The sequence below is a fragment of the Helicoverpa armigera genome, chromosome 4 (genome assembly GCF_030705265.1).
Source record: "Helicoverpa armigera isolate CAAS_96S chromosome 4, ASM3070526v1, whole genome shotgun sequence".
NCBI classification, from domain to species: domain Eukaryota; kingdom Metazoa; phylum Arthropoda; class Insecta; order Lepidoptera; family Noctuidae; genus Helicoverpa; species Helicoverpa armigera.
Window position 1 is genome coordinate 2602407 of NC_087123.1, and position 26338 is coordinate 2628744.

At 34.5% G+C, this 26338-nt stretch overlaps 2 protein-coding genes across 2 annotated transcripts; both read right to left on the reverse strand.

The window, feature by feature from the left end:
- Window positions 1-1871: 1871 nt before the first annotated feature.
- LOC110370486 (proton-coupled folate transporter) lies at window positions 1872-10468 on the reverse strand. Its single transcript, XM_049847384.2, has 7 exons — window positions 9242-10468; window positions 8354-8516; window positions 7449-7550; window positions 6310-6447; window positions 3024-3107; window positions 2503-2659; window positions 1872-2084 (listed from the first exon to the last, which is right to left on the reverse strand). The coding sequence occupies exons 1-7, from the start codon at window positions 10088-10090 to the stop codon at window positions 1994-1996; spliced, it is 1584 nt and encodes a 527-aa protein (XP_049703341.2). The 5' UTR covers window positions 10091-10468; the 3' UTR covers window positions 1872-1993.
- Window positions 10469-13553: 3085 nt separating this feature from the next.
- LOC110370511 (lysosomal proton-coupled steroid conjugate and bile acid symporter SLC46A3) lies at window positions 13554-22440 on the reverse strand. The gene is made up of 7 exons (XM_064034146.1): window positions 21423-22440; window positions 21039-21198; window positions 20541-20642; window positions 19318-19455; window positions 17028-17111; window positions 14390-14546; window positions 13554-13781 (listed from the first exon to the last, which is right to left on the reverse strand). The coding sequence occupies exons 1-7, from the start codon at window positions 22242-22244 to the stop codon at window positions 13715-13717; spliced, it is 1530 nt and encodes a 509-aa protein (XP_063890216.1). The 5' UTR covers window positions 22245-22440; the 3' UTR covers window positions 13554-13714.
- Between the last annotated feature and the right edge of the window lie 3898 nt (window positions 22441-26338).

A 26338-nucleotide genomic window follows, 5' to 3' on the forward strand; every position in this document is an offset into this window, starting at 1 on the left:
GTTGACGTTTGTTTTTTTATTGATTTTTAACTACTGGTCCGATTTGAAAAATTGTTTCAGTGTTAGATAGCCCTTGAGGCTACTTTCTTTGCTGAGGAAGTCTGTAGGATACTTTCTAGTCGTGTGCACGGAGTAGTTCCCATAAAATCATGTTTTCTGAAGCTGTAACATTGCACACATAGACACACAACGTGAGATAAAAACAATAATTTTCCGTCACAGCCATTCACTAATTCTTACCAAAACAAAACAATAACTAGAGTATTAATGGCGTTATATTCTTAGCTACTCAATAAAACAGATGTTTATTCAGAGGCAGAGTATTATAAGGAATTATGAGGATCAAGTGAGCATTTTCTCTATTATTCCTCTTATCATATTTGCATCTTAATATTCATGGTTATCTAATAATACAGTAATTATGTTATTAAGGCCAGTGGATCGTAAAGCAAGATAATGTTATTAATAGATAGTAACTCAATTTACTTAATGTCTAAATAGGATTTGATGAAATGGTCTGTAGCGTGGTAAATCCTGCAGTAATCTTGGTAGCAGGTAAACTAAGGTTGGTTAAAATAGTTGTTAATAGGGTCTTTGTCAAGCGTTTAAATAAGAAAGATGTATTCAAAAACTCTGTTCAGTGAACTAATTTGATAGTTGCTAGAATGTATTGATGTCTGACTTTCAACAAAAGAAAATTCGACGAAAAACCCACAAAACTGTCTATATGTAATATGTATGTTATGTGTATTATGTACATACACTGGATTTGATAATTTTTAACTTCATAGGTTGTATTGTGAATCTGAAAACGCTTAATTCCAAAAATATCTAAGTACGGCCTCTTTATTAAACTTCAATTCATAATGTAAACCCAAAAAGATATAAAATTAAATTAAGAAATACCTTTGACAAGCAAATCTTTTTATACAAAAATAAATCAATTCGGCGACCGTTAATTGGATAAAGTGGCAACGCCACGTCTAGGTTGAAAATATAACCTTTGTAATGACGAACTTTTTAGGCTATAGATAGGTGTAGAACTGCCTATAACCTTTGCAATGACGAACTTTTTAGGCTATAGATAGGTGTAGAACTGCCTATAACCTTTGCAATGACGAACTTTTTAGGCTATAGATAGGTGTAGAACTGCCTATAACCTTTGTAATGACGAACTTTTTAGGCTATAGATAGGTGTAGAACTGCCTATAACCTTTGCAATGACGAACTTTTTAGGCTATAGATAGGTGTAGCCCTGCGTCAAGTGAATGTGTACTTTATGACTTGGTAGCAGGGTGCAATTTTGAGAGAAATGCTTTACAAGTAGGCGAAGTTGAGATTTTAAAACATAATAATGAAAAGTTTTATCAACTGTAAAAAATCAAGCAATGATTTCGTAACTAAAGAAATTTTTTGCAACAAAAAAATACGACCTTGTAAACGAAATTAGGTATTCGATTTTTCAGTCAAGAAAACTTCAAGTACCCTAATCCCTCCTAACTAATTAATCATGAACCCCGAATAACGAGTGTCAAGGATTTATAATATTAGAAAAATATTTTGAGATCTATTTATTATTTATTGTTAAGTTTTGCAAATAAAGATTAAGTATTAAAACATAATAATTATAAACAGGCTATTTTTCAGTTCTATCATTAATTTACCATTTGACCAGCCCTGATGATGGATTTTTGTAATCATTCGAACGCGAACTTATAAATCAGTATAAGACACGAAAATACTTGCATAAACGACCTCTTACATTTCGAGCTTTCTATAAATGTGCACAAGTTCACACTGTAGCCCTTCAGATATGTAAATTTTATTTTTCACCCACCAAACTATCGCAACAAAAAAGAAAACAAACACCATATAAGTACATAATGTATTAACCATCGATGCGATTGATCAATCAATTCACTCCGGCTTACATAAAGCCTATGGAACCCAATACATCTTGCACCGTATATTTTTAAGCCATTTCCATTAAAATTTACTTTAATTGCTCAGCTTGTTGCTTTTCACTATCCTCGGCTAACGCGGCGTTTCTTAATATATCTTTTTTGTGCTCGAAATACAGCCATCTGGAAATAAATAGAAGGTTTTAATCTCTAGAGGGAATTTTTGAATTATTAGGTATAGAAAATTAAAATTATAATAGAAGTGTGATTTGGATATAAACGGAGCAATAGCCCAATGATTAACGCATCAGCAGTTAAAAGTTCATGAGTTCACATTGACATGAATCTTCTCTAGATGTAAGCATATTTAACTTAATTGAAAGATTAACAAATCAACTAAAAAACGTACAATCTACATTAGTAGCAAGCTTTAAATAAAATAGAGAGAGGAGAAGGATCTTAATTCGAATGTTTCTGTAGACACGGTCTTAACAGTCTAACTTTGTTAGGGGAAATCTAGAAAAAATGGTATCAAAAATATACTGATAGAACCAAATTTTGTACGGGACCTTAAAATTTGTCATAAACAAAGAACTCTTACCCAAATATAGCAATAGCAGGAAGCGTCAGTCCCGCTCCCAGTAAGAACACGGCTCCTGGTAGCACTTCTAGTGTAGCCATGTACGTCCTGGAGTACAGGGGGCCGTAGATCAGTGGCATTGTCGCTTCTGCTAGACCGAAGAGGGAGTTCACTTTACCTGGAAATTGAAATGGTATAGGATAAGTAATAATTATATGTATTTCTATAAATAAGACCTCCTGCCTCCGGTGTCAAATACTGTCAGACACACGGTTGTGTTTCGAGGTCTACTCGCTCTAGCAAACAGTAACAAGTTATGTCGAACATTTCTTAATGACCATAAAATTGCAACTTTTCTGCGCGAACATATGACAGCTGTGGCATGACTGACTACGCCGACGCGTATTAATTATTAGTTGGCAAATAAATGTGCGTGAACAATTTCGATGGGATCTCGCTATTAGCCTGAGAAAAATAAAAAAAACAACAAATACGCTAAATCTATATGAACAAACAACAGTTTTTTGTCAATGAATACTTACCAAATTCTTCTCCTTTCACCAGCTTGGTAGCAATAGACCGCATCGCAATGAAGGAGGTGCCGTTCAATATTTCCAACAGAGGTGCTGTGAACAGGAAACAAGTAGTATTATTATATTTTACCAAATGCACCTACTTCATATAATCTTCATCTACATACACATAATGCATTTCATAGACATGGTTCTGATATCAGTGATAGAAAAGCATACTAAGCTACTGCAGAGTAAACTGTCGGCCGATAGTTCGCTGGCGGTTTATTTTGAAGGTAATTGACAATCCATACAAACTTTTTAATAAATCCGGTTGAATACCTGATTATTGTAATGTGCGCAATACCATTCATCTCCATACTGATTTACGAGCCCAGACAAACTATCGGCTGACAAAAACTTAACCGTATTAAGAAAAAGAAATCTTGAAATATTTAAGCAAATAAAGCTCGCTATTGATTACACAAACGATTTTTATCCCCCTTATCAATGAAGGGAATGACACTTGTATTGTTAATTGTTGCCACTTTGATAACAAACTGTTTAATTGCTGATAACCTTCCCATCTTATCGAGAAACAAATAAAGCATGCAAATACTGGAAGATAATAATATCATATAAGAGGCTTCTTAGTTTTATAAGGTATACATTCTTTAGTTGGTACAAGATGTTGCATAAGTGACGTATAAGATTATGTACATAATATGTAGGTAAATGAATGAGCAAGTTTTTTTATTACGTAATATGGAATAACAAGGTAGACAGACGATCTTATAAAGGAGACGCTGGATGCAGGTCGCCTCCAGGTATCTATGGAGATCTAAGGGGGAGCCCTATGTTCAGCAGTGGACGTCCTATGGCTGAGATGATGTTGATGATGATGATATGGAATATTATGGTATAGTTTACTTTTAACATTCTAACATTTTAGCCGTCTTTTGGAACTCATTCTAAAAGATGATCCTTACACAGATAATGTACATACACTGTGAAATCTATTCCCTCTTAAAGTAACATATTATGCATCCTTTTTTTATTTCAGGTATTTTTAAGTTAAAAGACAAAATACAATAATGAATAACTATTGTTTTAAAATTACGACACAAAATAAACGTTGGCAATCTTTTGTGGGACAGTAAGCATCTTAGACATACTAAATTGACTTAGTTTTTTATTAATTAGTAATTATTATATTGACACTATTTCTCACGTCACTTCATTATCAATGTAAATAAATATATCACAATCAAAAAACTATAAAATCTCAACACACGTGTTTCAACATAATAACAAAATGATTCGTTAAAATTCACTGCAGTGCTATTAAACTGGGTAAATATAAAGACGGAGGCATTTACTTTATCTTAAATAAATTAATAGTTAAACAACACTAAAAAGGCTTGCAAAACGCACATAAAAAAACAAACCCGGCTTCATCATTAGATTTTAAAACCTATTCGTGGTTAAAGTTCATTAAATGACTTTTCTAAAAAGTCCAAACACAGTTATAATACGATGTTCCATGTTATTGTACAGTCTTCAAAACTACATACAGCTGTAAATTTTCTTGACGCTACGATCCTTGGAAAATGGTCAAATTAGTTGCCTTACCTCCCCACTCAGAGACATTTAATGAAGCCATTACTTAGTAAAGGATTTGTATGACATTCCATTACTAAGGAGTGACTGAAGTAATCATTAAATGTCTCTGAGTGGGGAGGTTAGATTCCATTACATATGTAGTTAGTTAAATAGAGGTCGATCTAAAAAAAGCGTGTTAAAAACAACTGAAAATGGATTACTTCTACATCATTACGGAGTAAATAAAGTGAATGCATATCTTTTACGAATTGTAAGTCATCAATCAATTGAAGCTGACATTAAGGATTCGCAGTCAATATCGAAATGGATTACATGAAAAAACTTACAGCCATTTATCCTTTAATGGAATGTATTGTAGTGTAATGCAAGATTCTTGTAATGTATTTTTTACGAGACCTATATGGGCTTCATTTGTTTTGTAACTTTAAGAGTACACAGACTAAAGTAAGTCGCCGACAGTTGACCCGATGTTTGGTCCTATGATTGACCGACTGAAAACTTTGACTGGAAAATCAAATAATTCATCATCATACTGATTTATAAGCCTAAATAAACTATGAGCCGACTAAAAGCTTGCAAGGGGGTACACCTTTAAGGTCCACCTTTAAGGTGGATTGCACTATATAACCATTTGACTAATTGCCGACAACTGGTTATGGTTTGGTTATCGTTATAGATACACGCAGTGTAGATACTTAGTTACATTTTATTTCATATTAACATATACCGTTAAATAATTCCACGCAACCTTAATTTCCTTTCAAGTGATTTTAAAATCTTGTTACTATCCCACATTATGTAATTAATGTCTGTAACACGATTCAACAGACGTTCTACATGTCTAAGAATAAAAAACACTCTCAAACGCCGTGGTATTTCCCATACGAAAAGTTAAACAAATGAACAATAAAAACTACAAAAAAGGTGTTAGATATAAAATAAAACAATTTACATATAAACTAAGCCTCGTAAAACAATATAAACTATGAATCGTTTACAAAGCCGTTACTGAGAGTAATTCATTTAACATAAAGCTGAATGCTGTTAAACTTATAACTGCCATTTAAAAGTTACGAGTCAGGGTTTACGAGTTCAGTTTTGTACATAATCCGGTTATGTACTTCTATGTTATATTACTTATATGTGGACCGTAGTTAATACCACTGGGACTGGGATGCAAGATACAAAGCGTAGAATATTACCTGAGTATAAAGGTACAAATCATTTAATTTCTCAGTTCTGTGTACAAGTATTTGTGGTAAAATGCAACTGTTACCACTGTGTCATTATGAAACTTTCAATTTTATAAAAACATTCGTGCTAAACTGACTTTCGTCACAAGAAATAGGTATTTTTTTTATTTACAAACCATCCTAAAAAAGCCGAATAAGAAATTGATAAGCAGTCCCAAAGGTAAATATAGTCTACCTTACAGTTTCTATGCTTTCTAGAATCTAGAAACTCATTGCATATCTAGCAAGTTCTTCATCAGTCTTCATTCGTCATCATCAACCTCTTGCCATCATCCCAATTCATATTATAGTTTAAGTGATCAGCGTAGCTTTTTTTTCCATACTTCTCTATTTGGCGTCTGATTAAAATAAGTTCCATCTACATCGTCTTTTACACAATCCATCCATCGTTTAGGTCCTTTGCTCATAAGTCCTAACTCCTTAAAAAAACATGTGCTTACCTAAATAGATTTCCAGGTCATTCCTAGCGAAGGCATAGGCGAAGGAAGCTATGATCTTGCTGGTGTTAGAAATTATGCCCAGGATCGTGTCATCCAGCTTCATATAGTTGCTGAACAGGGTGATTGAGAAGAAGGTTCCTGGAAAACAAAGTGTATATCAAATATTTTTCTACAGATAACTATGTGGTACACTGGATTCTTCGGAATACTCATCATCTGCCTTTTCCTAGCTATGTTGGGGTCGGCTTCCAGTGTAACCAGGTACAGCTGATTTTCAGTGCTTTACAATGTGCGACTGGCTATCTGACCTCCTCAACCCAGTTAACTGGGTTCTGACAAGATGTATATTCTTACCCATCTACGAACCGAACGTGCCACACGTTGTTTAACCTTATAATTTATCGGTCGTATTATATATGGGGGAATATTTTGGCGTCCTAGGTAGATAAATAATAAGAAAGTATCTACAAAATCGTGTCTATGTTCAATCTAGAACTTATTCACTTGAACTAATGAAGGGAATCTAGCTAACACGTCGTTAAATGACCAGTAGTTAATATAACAACCGGATTCCGTTTATTGCCTGCTTAGACCTAATAGTAATAAGGAAGTTGGAACCGTTTAGAGCTCCAAGACACATTAGCCATGACCTCAGGCTGCAAAATTTAGGAAGATCTAAATACTAACACAACCGAATAAAAAGTAAAACTAAATCCAAGTTCAATTTTTGAGTAATTGGTTGGTTAGTTTTTGAGTAAGTGACGATAACATAATTGTAACGCAAATTATTTATAAATATAAATGTTTTTAGAAGTTTCATCCATTTCCTGTTAAAACTGCATCCCCCGATAACATATGTATAGCCTATGTCGCCCGGAAATAGTATAGCTTTCATAGCTAGTACAGCTTCAACTTTTATTCAATTCGGTTTAGTAGTTACGAAGCCTTTAGGTGCAAACCAATAAACAATGTATAGTATTATACGTAGACGACCTTATAAAGGTCGCCGGAAGACGCTGGATGCAGGTCGCCTCCAACAGGTATCTGTGGAGATCAAAGGGGGAGGCCTATGTTCAGCAGTGGACGTCCTATGGCTGAGATGATGATGATGATGATGATTATACGTATGTTCTACTCACCAAATAAGTTTGTGACAATAGAGTAAGTAGACCACATGCTGTACTGGACCTCATCCCAATTGAACCTATACCTGGTAAATAGGTACATCACACTGAATTCACCTGAAATAAAGCATGTGACTAAGTATTGTATTTCCGTAGTAAAATCCAGGTTAATATATCAATCTAGGCTAACAATTTGGACGTGCTGTATCAATGCGGAATTTCGTTGATGACCGAGATATAGTAGAAGGAAAAATAAATACTATTGTGACGTTAGATTTTTCATTATCGTTTACGTATCATTATCAAATTACACACAGTATTGTTAGCATTGGACGAAAATTGTCTTCTTCTGGTAATTTAACACCATTTTTGTAATAGCGATGGAAATATAGGGTGATGATCTACTTTCCACTATTCCCATATTACTAACGAGCTTTCGCCCGCAGTTGTACCTGCGTCCTGAGGAAACTATTTTCCGCAAATATAAACGAAGTAGCTTCTATAATTCATCGCCTACCTAGATAACAATTTTTCCGACAGTTACCCTGGACGTCATTATAATAAATAAGTATTTTCTTAAACTTTCACAAAGCAGCCCGTAGTGTGGAAGTTGGTGATTGATTCACCCGTGCATCGGATCTCTTACCGGTCGTGTCGGATTGCCGTCCCATCGGGTTATGAGAGTGAAGGAATAGGGAGTGCACCTGTGTCTGCGCAAATGCTCGTGCACTATAATAAGTCCTGCGCAGCTGGCTTATCTCCTTGAATGGGAACAACCGCCGTGGCCGAAATCGGCCGTGGACGCCATTAAATAAGAATAGGCAATCCGATTTTCACTTGTTTTTGAAGCAGCAACTATCGTATAATTTTCTCCGGAGTCCCTTCAAAATGCTAGTTTCTCAAAAGCCTATGGTACTTACCATGAGTAGGTCCAAATACCACGCATACAACTATGAGCAGTAGGCAAACTCTCAGTCTTCTGTTCCCAGGGCCCTTCTTGAAGGCAACCCTGAAAGTTTCCATCACCAGCCCCAAGTCAAAGAACTCTCGGAGAAAGCTTTTCTTTTTGTGCTTTTTATTTTCCTGAAATTGTATGTAATTTTATCCATCTACAAAACAAGTATATGTAGTTTTAGTACACAAATGTGGGTAAGCCATACCTGTGTTTGCATGTACATGCCATTGTCTTTGTGTGTGTGAGCTACGGAACGTTCAGTAGTTGCCGAGTCACCGAGTCTTACAAAAAGAATGTGCATGAATTTACACACACACGTATGCCTCACCCGCTTTCGGCAGCTAAATATTATGAGTGCATTTGTGAAAAAAAAATGCTAACATGATGATTTTCTTCGAAAATAATATTTCTACGAAAAGCTTAGCTAGCAATATGGATGTTTCTTTGTATTTATTTTGCAGCTTTGTTGTATTAAAACCTTTTGATATTTTACAGTCATTTTGAAATTCTAATTCTCGGAATTATATTGTGTTTGACGTTCATGATGATACCGTAAATGTAATTCAGCTATTTTTACAAAAAATACCCTTGTAAATTATTTAAACCCTATATTAAGACTAAAAATGATTAAAACTATAAATAAACAATAAATCAGTCATCGACTGATAAGATAAAGGAAAATTACAACTGCGCTAAATCACAAATAAATCAATACGTTAACACAGTTCTTTCAGATTATCTATTGTCTTTATACCTAACGACATCTTTTGTTTAAAACAACAAAGCATTTCAAATGAATGCGATCTCTATTTACTATCTGCTAATAAATTTACTAATCATACAAGGTACTTACAAGTTTCTTTATAGCCCTTTGCTTCGGATCTTCCAAATATACGAAACCATAAACCAAACTGAAGATATAAAGACAAGAAGACACTGTGAATACTCCGTAGTACCCCACCCAGGATAGCATCACACCGCTCAACGCACTCCCGATGGGATAGCCCAAAGACATGAACATATTCACCAAACCCACCCTGTAGGTCCTATTCTCCTCCGTAGTAATATCCCCAATGTAACTAAACACACCGATGAAATTCGTGAACCAACCCCCAGTTATCGCCGGAAATATAGCCTCCGTAAACACAGTCACTTCCACAGGTAGCATAAAGAAATATGTATTCACGATGAACCCGAGGCAAGCAACAAATTCCCCAACTATTGGCAGCATGATACATATTTTTCTCTTCCCAGTCTTATCACTCCATGCTCCAACGAAAAGAATAAGTAACACAGGAATCGATGTTTGCACCACGTTCTTCCATACCCCTATACTTGCAATAAGCTTCTGCACTTCTTGTTCTTCGTAAGTGTAATTTTCCGTCTGTCTTAGGTTTAGGGCATCACACACTTCTGAACTGTAATTTAGATTGACTCTGCAGGCCTTTTCTAAATTTAAATTTGATATAGCTAACGATGCGAGTACACTGGGCATGACATAGCAAGCCATAATAGGCTCCACTGTAGTGTTTTCTTTAATTATTTTGAGCCGTTCTCTAAAAGTTATCTTTTTTTCTTCTTCATGTTTTTCATCTTTTACTTTTTCTTCTGGGTTTGGTTTCAAAGGAGAAGATTCATCACTATCATCTTTTCTGTCTTCGATTTCTACTTTAGTTTTCACAGGTTCACTGTCGGGAGTCATTCTTGCTACTTTGTGTTCACGCACATGTCAATGTAGTGTCTTTGTCGTCCGTGCTGTGATGAGTTTGTTCGACAACAATACTCCCGTGTTGCGTCTGTTTGTACATCAACTGTTTGTTGTGGTTCTTATAATATATAATATTTTATCCGATTCAATATTTATAATGTCTCGACTTGATACTGATAAGGAATATTACACGGGCCAATTGCGTACATCTCTTTTTATCAACGTTTTCTAATACCTGTCATAAAACAATTCCAGGTTTACAATAGTAAATATTCTTAGAATTCCCTCGGCGTGATTGTGGTTTTGTAAACACAGATAAATCTATTTTAGTTTGAGTTGAAAACAATGTGTTTCCTCGTTGCGATGTTAATAAAAATATGTGGAAAAGATGTTAATGAGGGAGTATTCAGTTACTTGAAGAGACCGTCACACGACTTGCCTCTCAGGGAGGTCTGAATGAACGCCGGGTCGGCTAAGTGACTGTATGAACATACGCCAGTGACGCGAACGCGACAGTTTCTGTCCTCATTAGTGTAAATCGAGTGTTCGTCTGCTTAAGGATTATTCTTATCAGTACTAACACTCATTTGAATGATGATCCGTCAAAGAATTGATGTTTGTTTCCATTATTAGGTCGTTTAGTTTGTTTGATGTTGTTTCCTAGAAATGTATGTTAAATTCCTACAAATTTTGCTTCTATTCGAACTGCGAACCGTGACATGCATTTTTTTACTATAAGTGAAAATCTTCTTAATACCTAACAATAACCTATACATTTATGCCGTAGTCAACGAAAATATTAAGCAACTATATTATGGTAGGTTAGGTGCCTTAGGCATAGATTCTTTCTTCTTTCTTTTAGCTTTCTACGATAAGAGGGCTTATGTAATGACGAAATAATTTTTCAAATCTGACAACATTCTTTTGTTTCTGATATTAGCTCATAACAAAGTCTTAACGTTTTAATGTTAGTATAGATATTAAAGATATTTCGTACCTACAACTAAATTATGAAATGCATATAGGACTTGTTGCAAAATCAAGTTACTACAAGTCTAACAAGACTTACATATTGTAAACAGTCGGAAAAATTGAAAAGAACAGTTATGTACAATAGCTTTTTGTAAACAGTGTGGAAAATCCGAAAGAAAATATGTAATTAGTTTATTACATAAACTATGTATATTAAGGAAAACGTTGTTCCATGTGCTGATAACGTGACATTTTTTATCATTATTTATTATTTTGCTAAAAACCCAAAACATTTGCTCATTAGTTTATCTCCGCAATTTTACAGCTTCTTTGTCGAACGTTACTGAAGCTTTATAGTAGCAAAGCTTTCACACTAGCTTATTTCTAACCGACTGCAAAAATGGAGGAGGTTTTCAATTCGTCGGGACCTTTTTCACTTAACTTTAGTTAGTTTTTAGTACCTATAGTATGGCTCACCCGCTTTAACGTAATAGAACATCTACAGCCTTAGGTAACTTAAACATCTATTGAACACATGTTTTAAAAAATGTGGCTGGAAAACGGACATTATTTCAACGTCATAATCTGCCATTTTTTAGACAAGTGTTCAACAGACCTTTAAAAGTTTATTTGGTACGACGGCTAAGTGTTAGTCCTAACCTATAATTACACACTGATAAACCTACTACAAAGACTAACTCCTATAGATGTATCCAGCCTTGCGGTCAGTCTAACATTACATTATGACGTGGAAGATATAGTTACTAAAATTAAACTAATTACGTCAATTAATGTTCGAGTTATACAATAAGTACATTATACCTTGTGGCGTAATAAATAGGCCGTTGTTGTTATTTCTATAATTATCTAGGTTTGGAACTACGCAAGCAGTGATACACGTGTAAAATATATTCAAAACAAATATATTAAATCCATTATTTTACGAAAATCATCGAAAAGTACCTACTATTACTATTTTAACCCACTTCCAAAAAAGGGAGGACTATTTTTGGCTATATAGGTATAGCTTTAGAGATCGTACAAAGTAGAAAACAATTGACAAGTATCGGTTCAATCGATGACACGTGAAACCGCACAATACTTTTTCTGTCGATCGTAGTCTGACGTGCGTGTAAAAAACGGACCGGAAAATCCGCTAGTATGAAGGTACGATCTATTTTTAAGCACCGTATGACATTGTCCGGTCTAGGTAATGAATGTCCTTAATTGGAGGCTAATTTTGTAATTACGACTGTATTGATCCAAATTGTGCTTTTCTAGGCCAAGTGGAATCATCAAATGTAAGAATATGGTCATCATTGTTTCTTGAAGACTAGCTGTGCCACACAAGTTCACTCGTGCAAACTTCTTTATGTAATACTAGACGTTTTCCGCGGTTTCACCCGCGTCCCGTGGGAGCTACTGGCCGCACCGGGATAAAATATAGCCTATGTTACTCGTGGATAATGTAGCTTTCGAATAGTGAAAGTATTTTTAAAAACGGCCCAGTAGTTTTTGAGCCTATTCATTACATCCAAACAAAGTTTTCCTTTTTATAATATTAGTATAGATTTGAATGCCAGTAACTGGATAGTTTCTGTATTTAATCTATATTAATGTCATAAAGCTGAAGAGTTTGTTTGTCTGTATTTTTAACCCTATTGATAATAAGCAATGTTTATCCCGATATGCTAAGTAGTGCCCATGGGACGCTGGTGATAACTAGATCCATAGTGTATTTTTCCCTGTCTACGACAGTAGTAGCAGTAGAGATCAGTATTCATATATAGAATTGACTCAAGTGATTAACGAACTCATACGTACATACGTTAGCTGAACATCTCGTAGATATTAAAAACTAAAAGTGTTCCCTATCAACACACACTACATAGAGTTAAAATCGTCTCCACACGTGAAGATTGGCCTCAAGGCTGGCCCACATTCAGGTAAAGAATCAGCAATCAACGCAGCAATACAGCCTGCCTTTTGGACACGACACCCGTTTAAAGAAATACGGGCGAAAATCTTGATGCTCAACTTTTTATTTGGAATGCTCGTAATATTCTACTTATTTTTTGTTTTACATCAGGTATTAGAACTAACTTTGAAAGGGAGTGTTTTTCTCTTTACATATTGAGGTGAAAAATTGCCAATCTAATAAACCTACTCTCAATAAATGATCTTGACTTTGACATTTCTGAAAAACTACCACTTAAAGATACTACTACTGTTAAATAATACTGCGAATTAATTAATGATGTTTCAATAGTACAATTATTCAATAGTACAAGGTTTCAGATCTGCTATGAATATTTTCTTAAATCTTTAGTTCTGGACTAACTGTAAAGAAACCCACGAAAAAAACAGAGTTTTGCTGAAAAAAGCTGCATCTTTGCTCAAAAGGTACGCCATTTAGGACCAGTAGCTCCTTACAGCTAAAAGCTAAAGTTTCCAGAAATAGTTGTACCTAAATAAAAGACAAGCATTATTTAAAAAAGTATAATTTAAATTCCAAAATTAAGGTACAGGCGCAACTTTATATACCTACTTATAACACAACAATTTAAATCTATTAATATCTAGATTGACTACCTAGACTATATTTATACTTAATTTATTCACTAACTACAAGATAATAATTCTTCATTAATCCGGATACTTCGCCATTTTCTTTTCTTTCCTGACATTTTTCCTGTGTTCGTAGAATAACCAGCTGAAAAATAAATGAAAGACATATTAAATAAATAATAAAAGAAATAAACATAACATATCTTTTCCTCGAATATAATTACATACACCTCATATGCCTAGTAGGTACAAGCACATTCATACCTATTATTATTGTCTTCTGTTTTAGGCCCTCAAAGTCAAACCACATAAAAAGTTACCACTCAATCTGGGAATCGAACCCAGGACCATATCGTATATCCATAAATATTTTACAGATTGTTTCAATAACCTATCTAAGTAGTTATTATTCATAATTTATTATTATTTGATGTCATAAGGTGTCAGGGGCATGTAAGACATTCAAACCTGAAATCCGTGAGATAAGAAGAAGTAGAAGATGTTTTGTAACTGATTATTATTTTAAGGACAGAGTAAGAGGTTTTTATTTAACCTTTTACAGGTGTTTACGAAAGGTATCTCTTACTTATATAGTTACCATTCGTCAAAATGTTTTTTTCACGGATGACAGCTTCTACCATTTATTCTGGGATATATAGGGGTCTATGTAAAAACCTTCTTATGTACGCTCGTAAGCTTAACTAATGTTTTTCTATACATTGGAACCGGGTATTAAGAAGTATTTATACTCACAAGAGTACAACCACAGCTGGGAGCGTCATACTGGCTCCTAAGAGGAACACAGCACCAGGCAGTACCTCCATGGTAGCAGCATATACCCTGGTATATAGAGGCACGTAGATCAGAGGCATCAGGGTTTCCACCATACCCACTAGCGAATTCACTTTACCTGGAACGTTAAAAAGTTGGTTAAAAGGGGCTGCGAGATTGTTCGAAAGAGTTACCGTGGTCTTGATACATAGAGGGTTTTAGAAGGAACAAAGCTTAAGTCTGCAAAAATCTGTCATTGTCTCCCACTGCACTCGCAGCGGGATGTGTCATTTGGTGAATTTCCACAAAAAAGGTTGATTAGGGGGCCTATGTTCAGAAATGGATGGCTAACAGTCATTTGTTTAGCCTTTTAAACTATCTTGGAATTCTCTTCTATTTCTTAAGAGAAGTATTCGTTATGGTACCAGTAGATATTATCATTTCCAGCAAAATATACACTCTTTTGCAAAAAAAGCGGGCACCTATGCGAAAACTTGGTTTAAGGACTTTACGTGTATTTCAAAGGGTTTTAATAACTGTAGGATGTTACTAGCATCAAAAGGGTTAGACAAGCATGCGTGAGAGTGTATTCTAAATTTGAATTTTGGAGAAATGTTAAGAAAATGGTTAAACCTTGCTTTGGACTAGTTCCTGGTAGAAAGTTCGTCGGCGTTTTGAAAAGTTTTTGACGTGAATTTCAGAAAACTGATAATGCAGTTTTAATTAATGATTAATGGACTTTTCTTTTACATTAAAACATTTTTTAAGAACTATGCGTTTTTGATAAAATGTTCACCTGCTCTAAATGATCTATAGTGATGATTGATGGCAATGTCAAGAGTTTCGGTATTTTTGTGTAAAGTGTTCTATTGTTTAGATATTGTACCCACGCGGTTTAAAATATCCCTTTCTCATAAATAAACACAATTTAGAGTAGTCTCAGTACTTCGGGCTGCGACAAAACCAATTTAAAGTTAGCAGTGCCGATCACAACTCGTCTCCTATCAGGCTTTGACATTTAAAAAATACCGAATTTTGTGATAAATGTTAAATTAACCATATGAAAAATTATGAGGAGGGTTAAAGCTATCCAAACAGTCAAATTATTGCCGCGTTGAAGCTCTGGATGTCGACTCCATAGATGTCGGGTTACTAAACGATGATTTAGCTGAAAGGGAGTCATGAGTTCAAAATTATTGGCCAAAGGTATGTTTCTTAAGAAATGAGCAGGTAGCCAATTATTGTTATGATCTAAGCAGGAAAGTACTGTAGATATACGAAAACCTCGGCGCAGGCAAGTTTATTTAACAAAATGTCCGTTTGATGAAAACACGTTATTTGAACGTTCAGACTCATAGATCTTCAGAGGTATACGGGGTTTCCCCAGAGGCGAGGTTGTTTAAAAATTAGTGATTACGAGACATTAAGACCTTACGCTTACAGTCTATCGGTTATTTTCTGTATTTTGTAGAATTTCAAGATTTTTCAAAATTTCAAAGTCTGATAGGAGACGAGTTGTGATCGGCACTGCTAACTTTAAATTGGTTTTGTCGCAGCCCGAAGTACTGAGACTACTCTAAATTGTGTTTATTTATGAGAAAGGGATATTTTAAACCGCGTGAGTACAATATCTAAACAATAGAACACTTTACACAAAAATACCGAAACTCTTGACATTGCCATCAATCATCACTATAGATCATTTAGAGCAGGTAAAATTTTTATTAAAAACGAATAGTTCTTGAAAAATGTTTTGATGTAAAAGAAAAGTCCATTAATCATTAATTAAAACTGCATTATCAGTTTTCTGAAATTCATGTCAAAAACTTTTCAAAACGTCGACGAACTTTCTACCAGGAACTGGTCCACAGCAAGGTTTAACCATTTTTTTAACATTTCTCCAAAATTCAAATTTAGAATACACTCTCACGCATACTTGTCTAACCCTTTTGATGCTAGTAACATCCTACAGTTATTAAAACCCTTTGAAATACATATAAAGTCCTTAAAACCAAGATTTCGCATAGGTGCCCGCTTTTTTTGCAAAAGAGTTTATATTATTCGATTATTTAATTGAAATGGTTTTTAAATTTCAATATAAAAAAAAAGTTATAATTTAAATCTATGTTATTTCGAATGAGAGACATTAGTCTATACAACTCAAACATGTGTGAAATATTAAACTTATCTTTATAGGTACTTCAAAAACACGAGTGCTTAACGTTCAGAAAAAAAAACGAAAACGAAAATTCATTATATTGTACCTATACTTTCTTGATATAATGTCTTGTTTACTACTTAATTGAATTCATCAATAGATTAATGACTAAAACCGCTTACTAGCAGTTGCTACCTACTTGAGTTTATTTTACTTGCATGACACAGGATTATTCGCTGATTATTTTCTGATAACCTTGAATTCGTTGCAAAATTTCCTGTATCAAGAACTTAAAATATAAGAATTGAGAATTTTATTTAGTCTTAATTTTATATTATAGTTATTCGGTTATAAACGTCCCCCGCACACCAGCGAGGGCCAAGGGACTGTCACTAACGAGCTTTGAACAACTGCCATTATGTTAATGTTTTTTTTTTAAGTATATTAAAATTAAAAACTTACCTAATTCATCAGGTTCAACCAATTTGGAGATTATTGACCTCATAGCCAGCAGAGAAGTTCCATTCAGAATTTCAACTAACGGTGCTGAAAAGAAAATGTTTGAGCATTTTTTGTTTATTCAGTCAATATCATTGTCATTGCGAATGGAAAAATGCATTAATACATAATAGTAATAATATCGATCCTAAAGAAAATATGTACGTATATGGAAAAACCAAATACAAAATCACATAGTCATCAATCAGTACCTATAGGTACCTAAATATTGATAAAACACGAGGATAACAGATCTAAACTATTTTGACAAAAAGGCGTGCCGTGTGTCAAACATCATATCTTGACTTACAATCTTCAAAAAATATGTAAAAAATTCGAAATAAAACTGACATCAATAATGAAATCTAATTAGGTCATGCTCGCGCGATTATTTTTATTTTCGTTCATAAAACCAATAGAAACTATTTAACCATAATCATAAAATTGCGAAGATATTATAGATTAGAACGGAATGGCCAAGTCGTTATCCGTTGTACTATATAAAATACTATCTATACTAACAATATAATAAAGAGAAAACATTTTTGTTTGTTTGTTTGTACCCTAAAGGCACCGAAACTACTAAACCGATTTGAAAAATTCTTCCACTGTTGGAAAGCTACACTCTTCCCGATTAACATAGGCTATATTAAATTATATCTCGGTACGGGCAGTAGTTCGCACGGGACGCGGGTGAAACCACGGGAAAATGACTAGTTATCGATACCGTTAAAAGGTTATCGAATTATCGATATGTAATCATTCGAGTATAGTGTATTTCGTATCGAGTATTATCGATACAATGATAACGATTGTTAGATGTCACGTCACTTTGAGATAAGTTAATAATAATTACAACGTGTTTAGAACCACTGTTAGAACACATACAGTTTATTAGTTTACTTAAGCAGGCAGTTTCTGAGATAAGTGATCTCAGATACAACCAGATGGATCTGGAAAATTGTTCCTTTTGATAATGAAGTTCACTATAAAGAGAAAAATTACATATATGTCCTAAGAACCCTAAAAGAAACTGCCAGACATCGTATTGTGTAGGCCTTGACCATGGTCTAGCCTTGACTACGTCCATCTTCGGCATTCTTAGAGGAGTCTCATACACTTCTAACTTTTTACTATAGTAAATTATGGAAGGTGAAAGAAAACATCTACCGCTATAAAGTCTAAAATCACCAACTGGCACTGAGCTTTCGTGGTGATTACTGCACCATCCTTCTTTGCATGGAGGCAGCTCTAAATCTTTTGTAAGACGAAGTAACCTAACGTTAATATAATATATTCTCATGTTTGCAACGATTGCAAAGAATTGACATAAAATAACGACCACTCCCACCCAAAATCGTAATGATTTATTATTATATAAAGTTTTAGATTATAAAAATCCTTCAATGTCATAAAGATTATCCTTTAACTTGAAGGGCAGATATTTTCATGTCATATTTCCGCTTACTCATAAATTATTTCTTTGAAAAAACTGATAACCTTATTTTTTGTACGATAAGTCAATAATTCAATGGGTACGTCATATCCAAAAAATGCATTATTTTAACACAACTTTGATTAGTAAAATAATATCCAATCAAAGAAAATATTCTTAATTTAAATTAAAAAAAAGAGTCATATACCTACGTGTGAATGTAATATTGCAAAATATCCACCACTATTAAGATAAAAATAACCCTTAGTAGATCAATATGAGCTTAAAAGGGTCCTACGATCCTTCAATGTCAGTATTGTAGGCTGCGTTTGGACAAAAACCCAAAAAAATGGTATTCGTTTTCGTATTTATAGTTCCTAGCAGCCTTGTTGAAAAGCTTTTACCTCCATGATAACTATTTTTTGCATTTTCATTAAAACTTTGAGATTCAATATCATCCTGTATGCTTATACAGACGGAAGGAGTTTGGAAACCACAGGCATAGCATCGTCCAGCGGAGCCCAGCAGGGCCAAGGCCTGCCGGGGCTGCGGGTTGTTCGAAAGAGATACCGCGGCCCTGGTACATGAAAGGCCTATGACGGAACACGACGGTTTTTAGTCAGTACGAGTCTGACACTCCCTCACCGCTGCTAACCCACAGCGGGAGGGGTCATTTGATGATTTTTGACGTCGGTAAAAAAAGGCATAGCATCGTGGAAGTTCTTCTTAATACAATTATCCCCTTGCTTTTAAGGGTTCCAGGTTTCACACACAACATCTGTCTATCACTTAGAATTGCTCTAGTCAAGAACTACTTACCAAGATAAAATATTTTCTCATTCGGTGCAAAACAGTAGACGAAGGACGAGGCGATCTTGCTCAAAGTTGACACGATACCCAGCAAGGAGTCGTGCCATTGCAGGTACTTGGACAGCACTAGTATGGAGAATATTGTACCTGGAAATAGTAATTTACGACATAAATAAAAGACATGGTCATAATAGACCGTCGCTGGTCTTGCTGGGGAGTTTGTTTTCTTCTTCTTCCCAGCAAAAACACATAGGAAGCGGTGAAGGGTGGGCGTTTTGGTGGCTGTCTTTTGTAAACATCTGACGTTCGAAAAGTGCTGATTTGCAGCCTAATTTGAATAAAAGACTTTTGATTTTGATTTTGACCGTGGAGAACCAAATTACGAGTACTACTGTGGCAAGAGTCAAGAGTCATTTGTTTTAATTTTCAAGTCAGCTTTCAATTGCTTTTAAATATAATAGGTAGTCGCAAAAGCTTATTACAGAAAAAGCGCTTTACAGATTTCTCATCAAAGGATACAATTAACGTAATAAATCCTCTTTTGAAATCTGTATGACCTCTTCAAGAGCACTCGAAGAGGTGCAGTCAAATTAATGCAAGTGACTACTTTCAAGTATCGATAAAATCAAAATTGATAAATTTAAATGCTGAGGTGTGGCTAGGTTTAATAACGTCATCAAAATGCACCTTGAAAAAGTTCAGCGAACTCGTAAAGAGGATTAGCTAAGTATGTCATTATATAATATATCAGTAACATCCGATTTGTCATTCGATTCGATAGAGTACGCGATGGATCGATAATTATCATACTTGTAGTATACCTAATAGTGTTTTCCTACAATCACGGGAAGTGACTAATTAGAAGTTTACACATTCATTAGTGTAATGACATATTTGAATAGTTAAATGACAAATAATATGTATTTTGCAAGTCATTACAAAAATAAAACTGGTTTTCTTGCAAGTTTGTTGAAAACAACAGAAGTGTTTTAAAAGCTATTTAAAATCTTTCGATTAAAGTGTATGACAGGCCTTCACTCTAAGATTTGATGAAAAATAATTATATTCTCTGTTGACCTTTATAAGGCCCACGTGAACAAAACTAAGCAGATTACTTATTCTTAGAAAATGTATCGTTTAAAAGGACCTGATATATTTTTTTTAATAATTAGATACTTCCAAGTGGTGATTGGGTTTCCAAAAAACTAGTAGAATGAAAAAGATGATCTTACCAATAGTGTGGGTGATAAAGTTGTAAGTCTGGAAAATGCTGAACTTCACTTCATCCCAATTGAATCTGTACCTCGTGTTCATGTACATAACTGATATTTCACCTGAAAGAAAAAACATAAACTCGTTTAGATTTCGACGCTTGAAGAGGCTGACAGACACGTGTAAACCAACCACGCTAAACTTTGCTTAACCTTATGATCCATTGTTCCGCATGATTGTCATAGAAGTTCCATCTCACAAAAACGGGAGAGCCATCCTGATACCAGAATGGCACATTTAGATGCTGATTATTGTCATAGCAATTGGTAACGACTAATGGTAGTTGGTAGTAATAAGGTAGCAACACTCTTAATGTATTTCGACGGGATCGGTGAGTAGCGACCGATTCTGAAGGTCACCTTGCTTGTTCAAATGTGGATAAAACATTTATCTATGACATCCTCAGTTCTTCAAACCTCCTACTTCTTTAAGCTTAAATAAAAAGTGTTATTACTAACCATACATAGGTCCAAAAAGAACGCTGACGACTCCAAGAAGAACACAAAGGCGTACTCTTCTGTTCTTAGGAGCCTTTTTAAACAGCACGCTCAGGGTGTCCCTGACATTCCTGAAGTCGAATAGAACTCGGAAGAAGTGGCAGCAGTTTTGACGATCATGCTGAAAGAAGTAAATAAAGTTTTAATGGAAAATAATCTGAGAGAGTCGATTTGAAATGACAGAGAAGAAGTAGAGGATACTTCTTTTACAATTAACTTCGTTTCTTCTGAAAATGTTTTAGTTAATAGGTATACCATAATTTATATGTAACCTATAATGATAAAAGAATTTAACACAAAGGTTCGTTTGCAATTATACATCGGAAAATAAATGTCTGCACTTACCTTTTTCTGTTCAGGATTTCTCTTCGGATCCTTTACTACCAAAATGATATACAACAAGTTGATCAATTGTAAGCACGTCGTCAAACCGTAGCATCCGTAGTAACCAAAGTTCTTTAAGAGAACACCACTAACACCCATTCCTATAGGGAAAGCCACCGTCACACTAAAGCTAACCAGTCCTAACCTAAAAGTCCTGTTCTCATCCGTTGTAATAGAACTGATAAATGCAAAAGCCGTCAAGAAGCAAATACACCATCCGCCAGATAACCCCTCAATAATGGCTTCAGAGAAAACCAGGACCTCCAATGTCAGTTCACGAAAGAAATACACATTGATCATATTGTTGATACCGATGAGCAATTGACCAATGATGGATATGGCAATGAAAAACTTTCTGTGACCAGTTTTGTCGGAGAATGATCCCACAAAAAGAGCTAAAATGCATGGAATTGTAGCTGAAAGGTAAGTCTTCCATGACATGGCTCTTGATAGTAACTTCTGTGTTTCTCTTTCATACTCGTTTTGGCTTTCAATGTTTTGTGACTTCAGCGAATCACAGATTTCGTCTGTAAAGTTGAGGTTTACACGACATGCCTTTTCAAGGTTGAGATTTTGTGAGGCAGTCACTATGATCATCGCCGATACCACGAATAACAATAAGCTTGGCTCTAAGGTTATATTTTTGAATACGTCAACCAATTTTTCACTAAAACTGAGCGTAGGTGCTTTTGCTTCATTTTGCTGTAGAGGTTCCTCTTCAGTCGGTTCCCTCGTTGTTTCTTCACGATACCTCTCTTCATCGTTTGGATTTACTGCAGCCATTTTAAAATCACTTTTTTTAACTAACCTAACATTTAACTCTTCTGCTTCAATTTCACTTCTAGATCTAACAACAGCTGATTATGAACTGTTTGTTACAACACATTTGTTCTCAATAAAATTACAATTGTTTGCGATACAAATATAGGGAGCGTACAGCGATACGGACACATAAATAATACCCGCCTACATTGTGACTATCTTAATAGACTAATCCAATTTTATCTACTGCGTTGATTGTAAATTCGTAATCATTATCGGGGTGATTACTCTAAACGCCAGTATATTCAAGTATATTAGGTATATTTTCCATAACCTACTTCTCATCATTATTATTATTACATATTAAGTTACGTTTATCATTAATTGTAAGTTTACTTGTTTTCGATGAAATAAAAGATGTTATCACCCTCCGGTGATTGGTAACGTAGATTATTTAAATCCTTTAGTCAATATCGTTGTCTGAGGTGATATATTTTGACTTTGGACTACATTCCAGAGGTTGAAACACTTAATTGAAGCTCACTCAAATTACTTTCACTCTAAGCTCATTACTTACACATTTAACTTTGCCCATACCTTTCTTATTTCTGAAGGGAATTCCTTTCCAAAAGTTAAAAATCTAAAATGAACAAGAAAACTTAACAAACCAACAAACAAATCAACTTTCTAGCTTATTATATAAATAATTAGGATATGCATGTATCATATTACTTCATATCTATTCCGGTGAACAGTTTTTTGTTTTCCTAGTAAAGTTAAATCGTCACCATTATTTTAGTGACAACTAAGGACGGTTGCACACGACACTTTTTGAGAGACATCGTGGCACTGGCATTTCGTTAACTATAATTGAAATAAACGATTAAGAATATAATATGACACATTGTAGCATAGGCCTTTTTTTTAGTTGGAAATCATCAAATTAACTTGAGGTAAAGTAAGGTGAGGGAGTGTCAGATTCTTAATTACTCAAAAGAAATAATAAACAATTTCAAAGTCATGATCATCATCATCTCAGCCATAAGATCTCTAGTGCTGAAAATTGATTAAAAAAAGATTGAATATGTTTTTTTTTGAGTGGTCTTTGTTACTTGAGAATAAGTGTTGATTTATCATCCTGGTTGAAATGAACGATTTTGAATTTGAAATTGGATGCGACTGAGAGCTAATTAAATTAATAAAACCTTTAGGATATAAAGCCTTTGGAAGAGTTAAATAAGGCCCCGGCTGTCATTGAACATCCTGGGCAGTCGTTACGGGTAGTCAGAAGCCAGTAATTCTGACACCAGTCTAACCAAGGGTATCGGGTTGCCCGGGTAACTGGGTTGAGGAGGTCAGATAAGCAGTCGCTTCTTGTAAAGCACTGGTACTCAGCTGAATCCGGTTAGACTGGAAGCCGACCCCAACATAGTTGGGAAAAAGGCTCGGAGGATGATGATGGAACAGTTAAATAAGGTCACACAGTTGATTTTTTATTTGGAACAAATAATTAATCAATGGAATATTTAGTGAAGGTTGCCTTAACTGACTGTAAAAATATTAAGTGCCCTAATCACTGATAAGGAATATCCACGCGATGATATAATTGCTGAACTATTTTCAATAAATAGATGGTCTAAACAAGGTTATGATATCATTACTTTTTTCGAAAATATTAAAAGTCATTCGATTTTCAGAATTCGTTAAGGTACTAGTCATCTTTTGGGTGGAAGGAAGTAATAAATTTGATTTTAACGAAAATGTCGTTAGTTATCAATATCGATTATTGTATCTCTAGTATTGTAAGGAATGTGACGACATTTTTATTGTTTTTACATCATCAATTTCCAATTAACACAGCTGAAAAGAGACCTCCGTAGATATTTAAAAAAAACACCACTAAGGTAAATTGGAAATAGTTACTCTTTCTTAATTTACGTTATATGAAGATTTTTCTAAACACATCATTTGCCTACTTTTCTCAACTATTTTGGTGTCGGCTTCAAAGTCTTAACTTTTTCAGCGCTTTACATGGACGACTGTCTACTATTAAAATTTACATTATGTACAAGGATGTCCTTTATTGACACGTACTATTGGCGCGCGCGTGTAAACAATATTTATGTAATATCGAATGATATTTTATTACATAAGATAATCATAATCTTAAGTCTCTGCCACGGTGCATTACGGCACGAAATTGGTCAACTATAAACCAAAGGGTTTTATTTTCCTTTTCTTCTATTTTTCTCCCTTATCACAGTTAAAACTTTTATTTTATTTGTGACCCAAATATGCATAATTACCAGGTTTCAAAGTCACGTATTTACCGCTGGACTTTTGAGGCGCGATCCTGTCATTGAATGATTTCACGTGACATTCGTCGCGTGTAGGCAATACCCGCTTGGAAAATCCGCTGGTTTGAAATTGCTGTTTATATGTTCGTTTTCAATTACCTACTTTACCAAAAAAATACAATCCACATACAACTTGCATAATGATTTTACTGTTTCTTTAAAATTACCACTTTCACGCGTCATTATTTTAAGCGGTTTAAACCGATACTTCCTGGCAGAAAGGGTAGTTCCCATTTACTCCAACCCATTGTTTTCTCTTAGTAAAGTTTTCATACATTTCTTCCACTTGGGTCCAATACCTTCAAATTCCGTTCACATAGCTCCAAAAAAAATTGTGCATCGTCAGGAAAATATCAAAATTACGTACGTACTTAAAATCTTTTGGAGACCGAGGGAAGGCTTTTATTATTTTTAAAGTATTTTTTTTCGCTTTGGACCCGTTGAGAAGGAATTTGTGGAGCAGATGGGAACGAGCCGACTAGGGGCTTACCCTTGTGACGCCCGAAGTTTAAATTAAATAATTGTTCTGAATATTTACATTAAGTATAAAGATATTATCCTTACGAAATATTGTGCAATCGGTTTACTGCAAAGGTTTCCGCCATTCAAAAAGTTGAAGATAGGCGCCGCTCTGGATATCTTCATTCTCGATATACATTTACGCTTAAGTATAATACAAAAGTAGTTCGTCCGCGCACGTGATAGCTAGACCTATTAAAGAATAGACAGGGCAGTATTTGAAAAGCTACGAACTCGAAGAAGATGTTCAGGACAGAGCGAAATTGAAGAAAAGGATAGAAAACGGACCTTGTCACGAGACAGATCATGGGCTAGAAAGATGAAGTAGAACAAGAAGAATAGACAGTGCAATATTTTAATGAAGATTTTTTGAAAATGTAACCAATATTTAAAAAGTGGTTTATTTGATCCTGAACACTCTTTCCTAGTTTTTGAGCATTACATTTTAAGAATATTCAGTTTCTAAATAAAAATAAAACTTTATTTGGTCATTTGTAAAATTAATTTTGTTTTTAAACCTTTCTCGTATAGGAATATACAAGAGAAAAAGATATAACCTATGTAGACCCTACGAAACTAACGACTAAATGAACTAAAAACGTATTTTTAATAGGTAAAACTTATACTTCAAACTATTTTTATTAGTATCACATTTCACTTGATTCTTACAATACACTTCATGTCATCGCGGCGCCGTTACATCCTAAATTAAAAGCAGTTTATTTACTTTTAAGAGCTGATTGCATTGTTCGCTGATTACAAGCTCATAAAAGGATGTTAATAAGTGACGTATATTTATTTATATGTGATGCTAGTTGATAACCTTTGGGTCTAGACCTGTTAAGTTAAAACTATAAAGCGTCGGTTTTCAGACAGAAGATATTTATGACTTTTTCCACTTGCGCTATATTCAATTAAGGAAATTATGGAAAAAACAAAAATCAGTTTTAAAGGTATTTTATCAACCAACGTGCACAAAATATATTTCCAGGTAACAAAATGACAGTGTTTTTTTCAGTTATTTACTATTAATAGATAATTACTTCTAATGACTTGCAATTTAAACTAATTAACTACAACGCCATATTTTTATCATAATATACTTTATTACTTAAAGGTATCAATGTCGGCTCGGAATTAGATAGATTATAACCACGATTTATTTATGTTTTCATTGTCAATGTATGCTTGTTATTAGTCTAGTGATAACCGGAAAAACCTCATCACGATGAGCTTAGT

Excerpts from the sequence above, each read along its gene's own strand:
- LOC110370486 (XM_049847384.2), bottom strand. The coding sequence starts at position 10,090 with ATGACTCCCGACAGTGAACCTGTGAAAACTAAAGTAGAAATCGAAGAC. Across the intron at positions 6,448-7,448 it reads TATTGTCACAAACTTATTTG|GAACCTTCTTCTCAATCACC; the intron begins GTGAGTAGAACA and ends TTTGTTTTCCAG. Across the intron at positions 3,108-6,309 it reads TGACCTGGAAATCTATTTAG|CACCTCTGTTGGAAATATTG; the intron begins GTAAGCACATGT and ends TCCTGTTCACAG.
- LOC110370511 (XM_064034146.1), bottom strand. The coding sequence starts at position 22,244 with ATGGCTGCAGTAAATCCAAACGATGAAGAGAGGTATCGTGAAGAAACA. Across the intron at positions 21,199-21,422 it reads GAAATCCTGAACAGAAAAAG|CATGATCGTCAAAACTGCTG; the intron begins GTAAGTGCAGAC and ends TACTTCTTTCAG. Across the intron at positions 17,112-19,317 it reads TGAGAAAATATTTTATCTTG|CACCGTTAGTTGAAATTCTG; the intron begins GTAAGTAGTTCT and ends TTTTCTTTTCAG.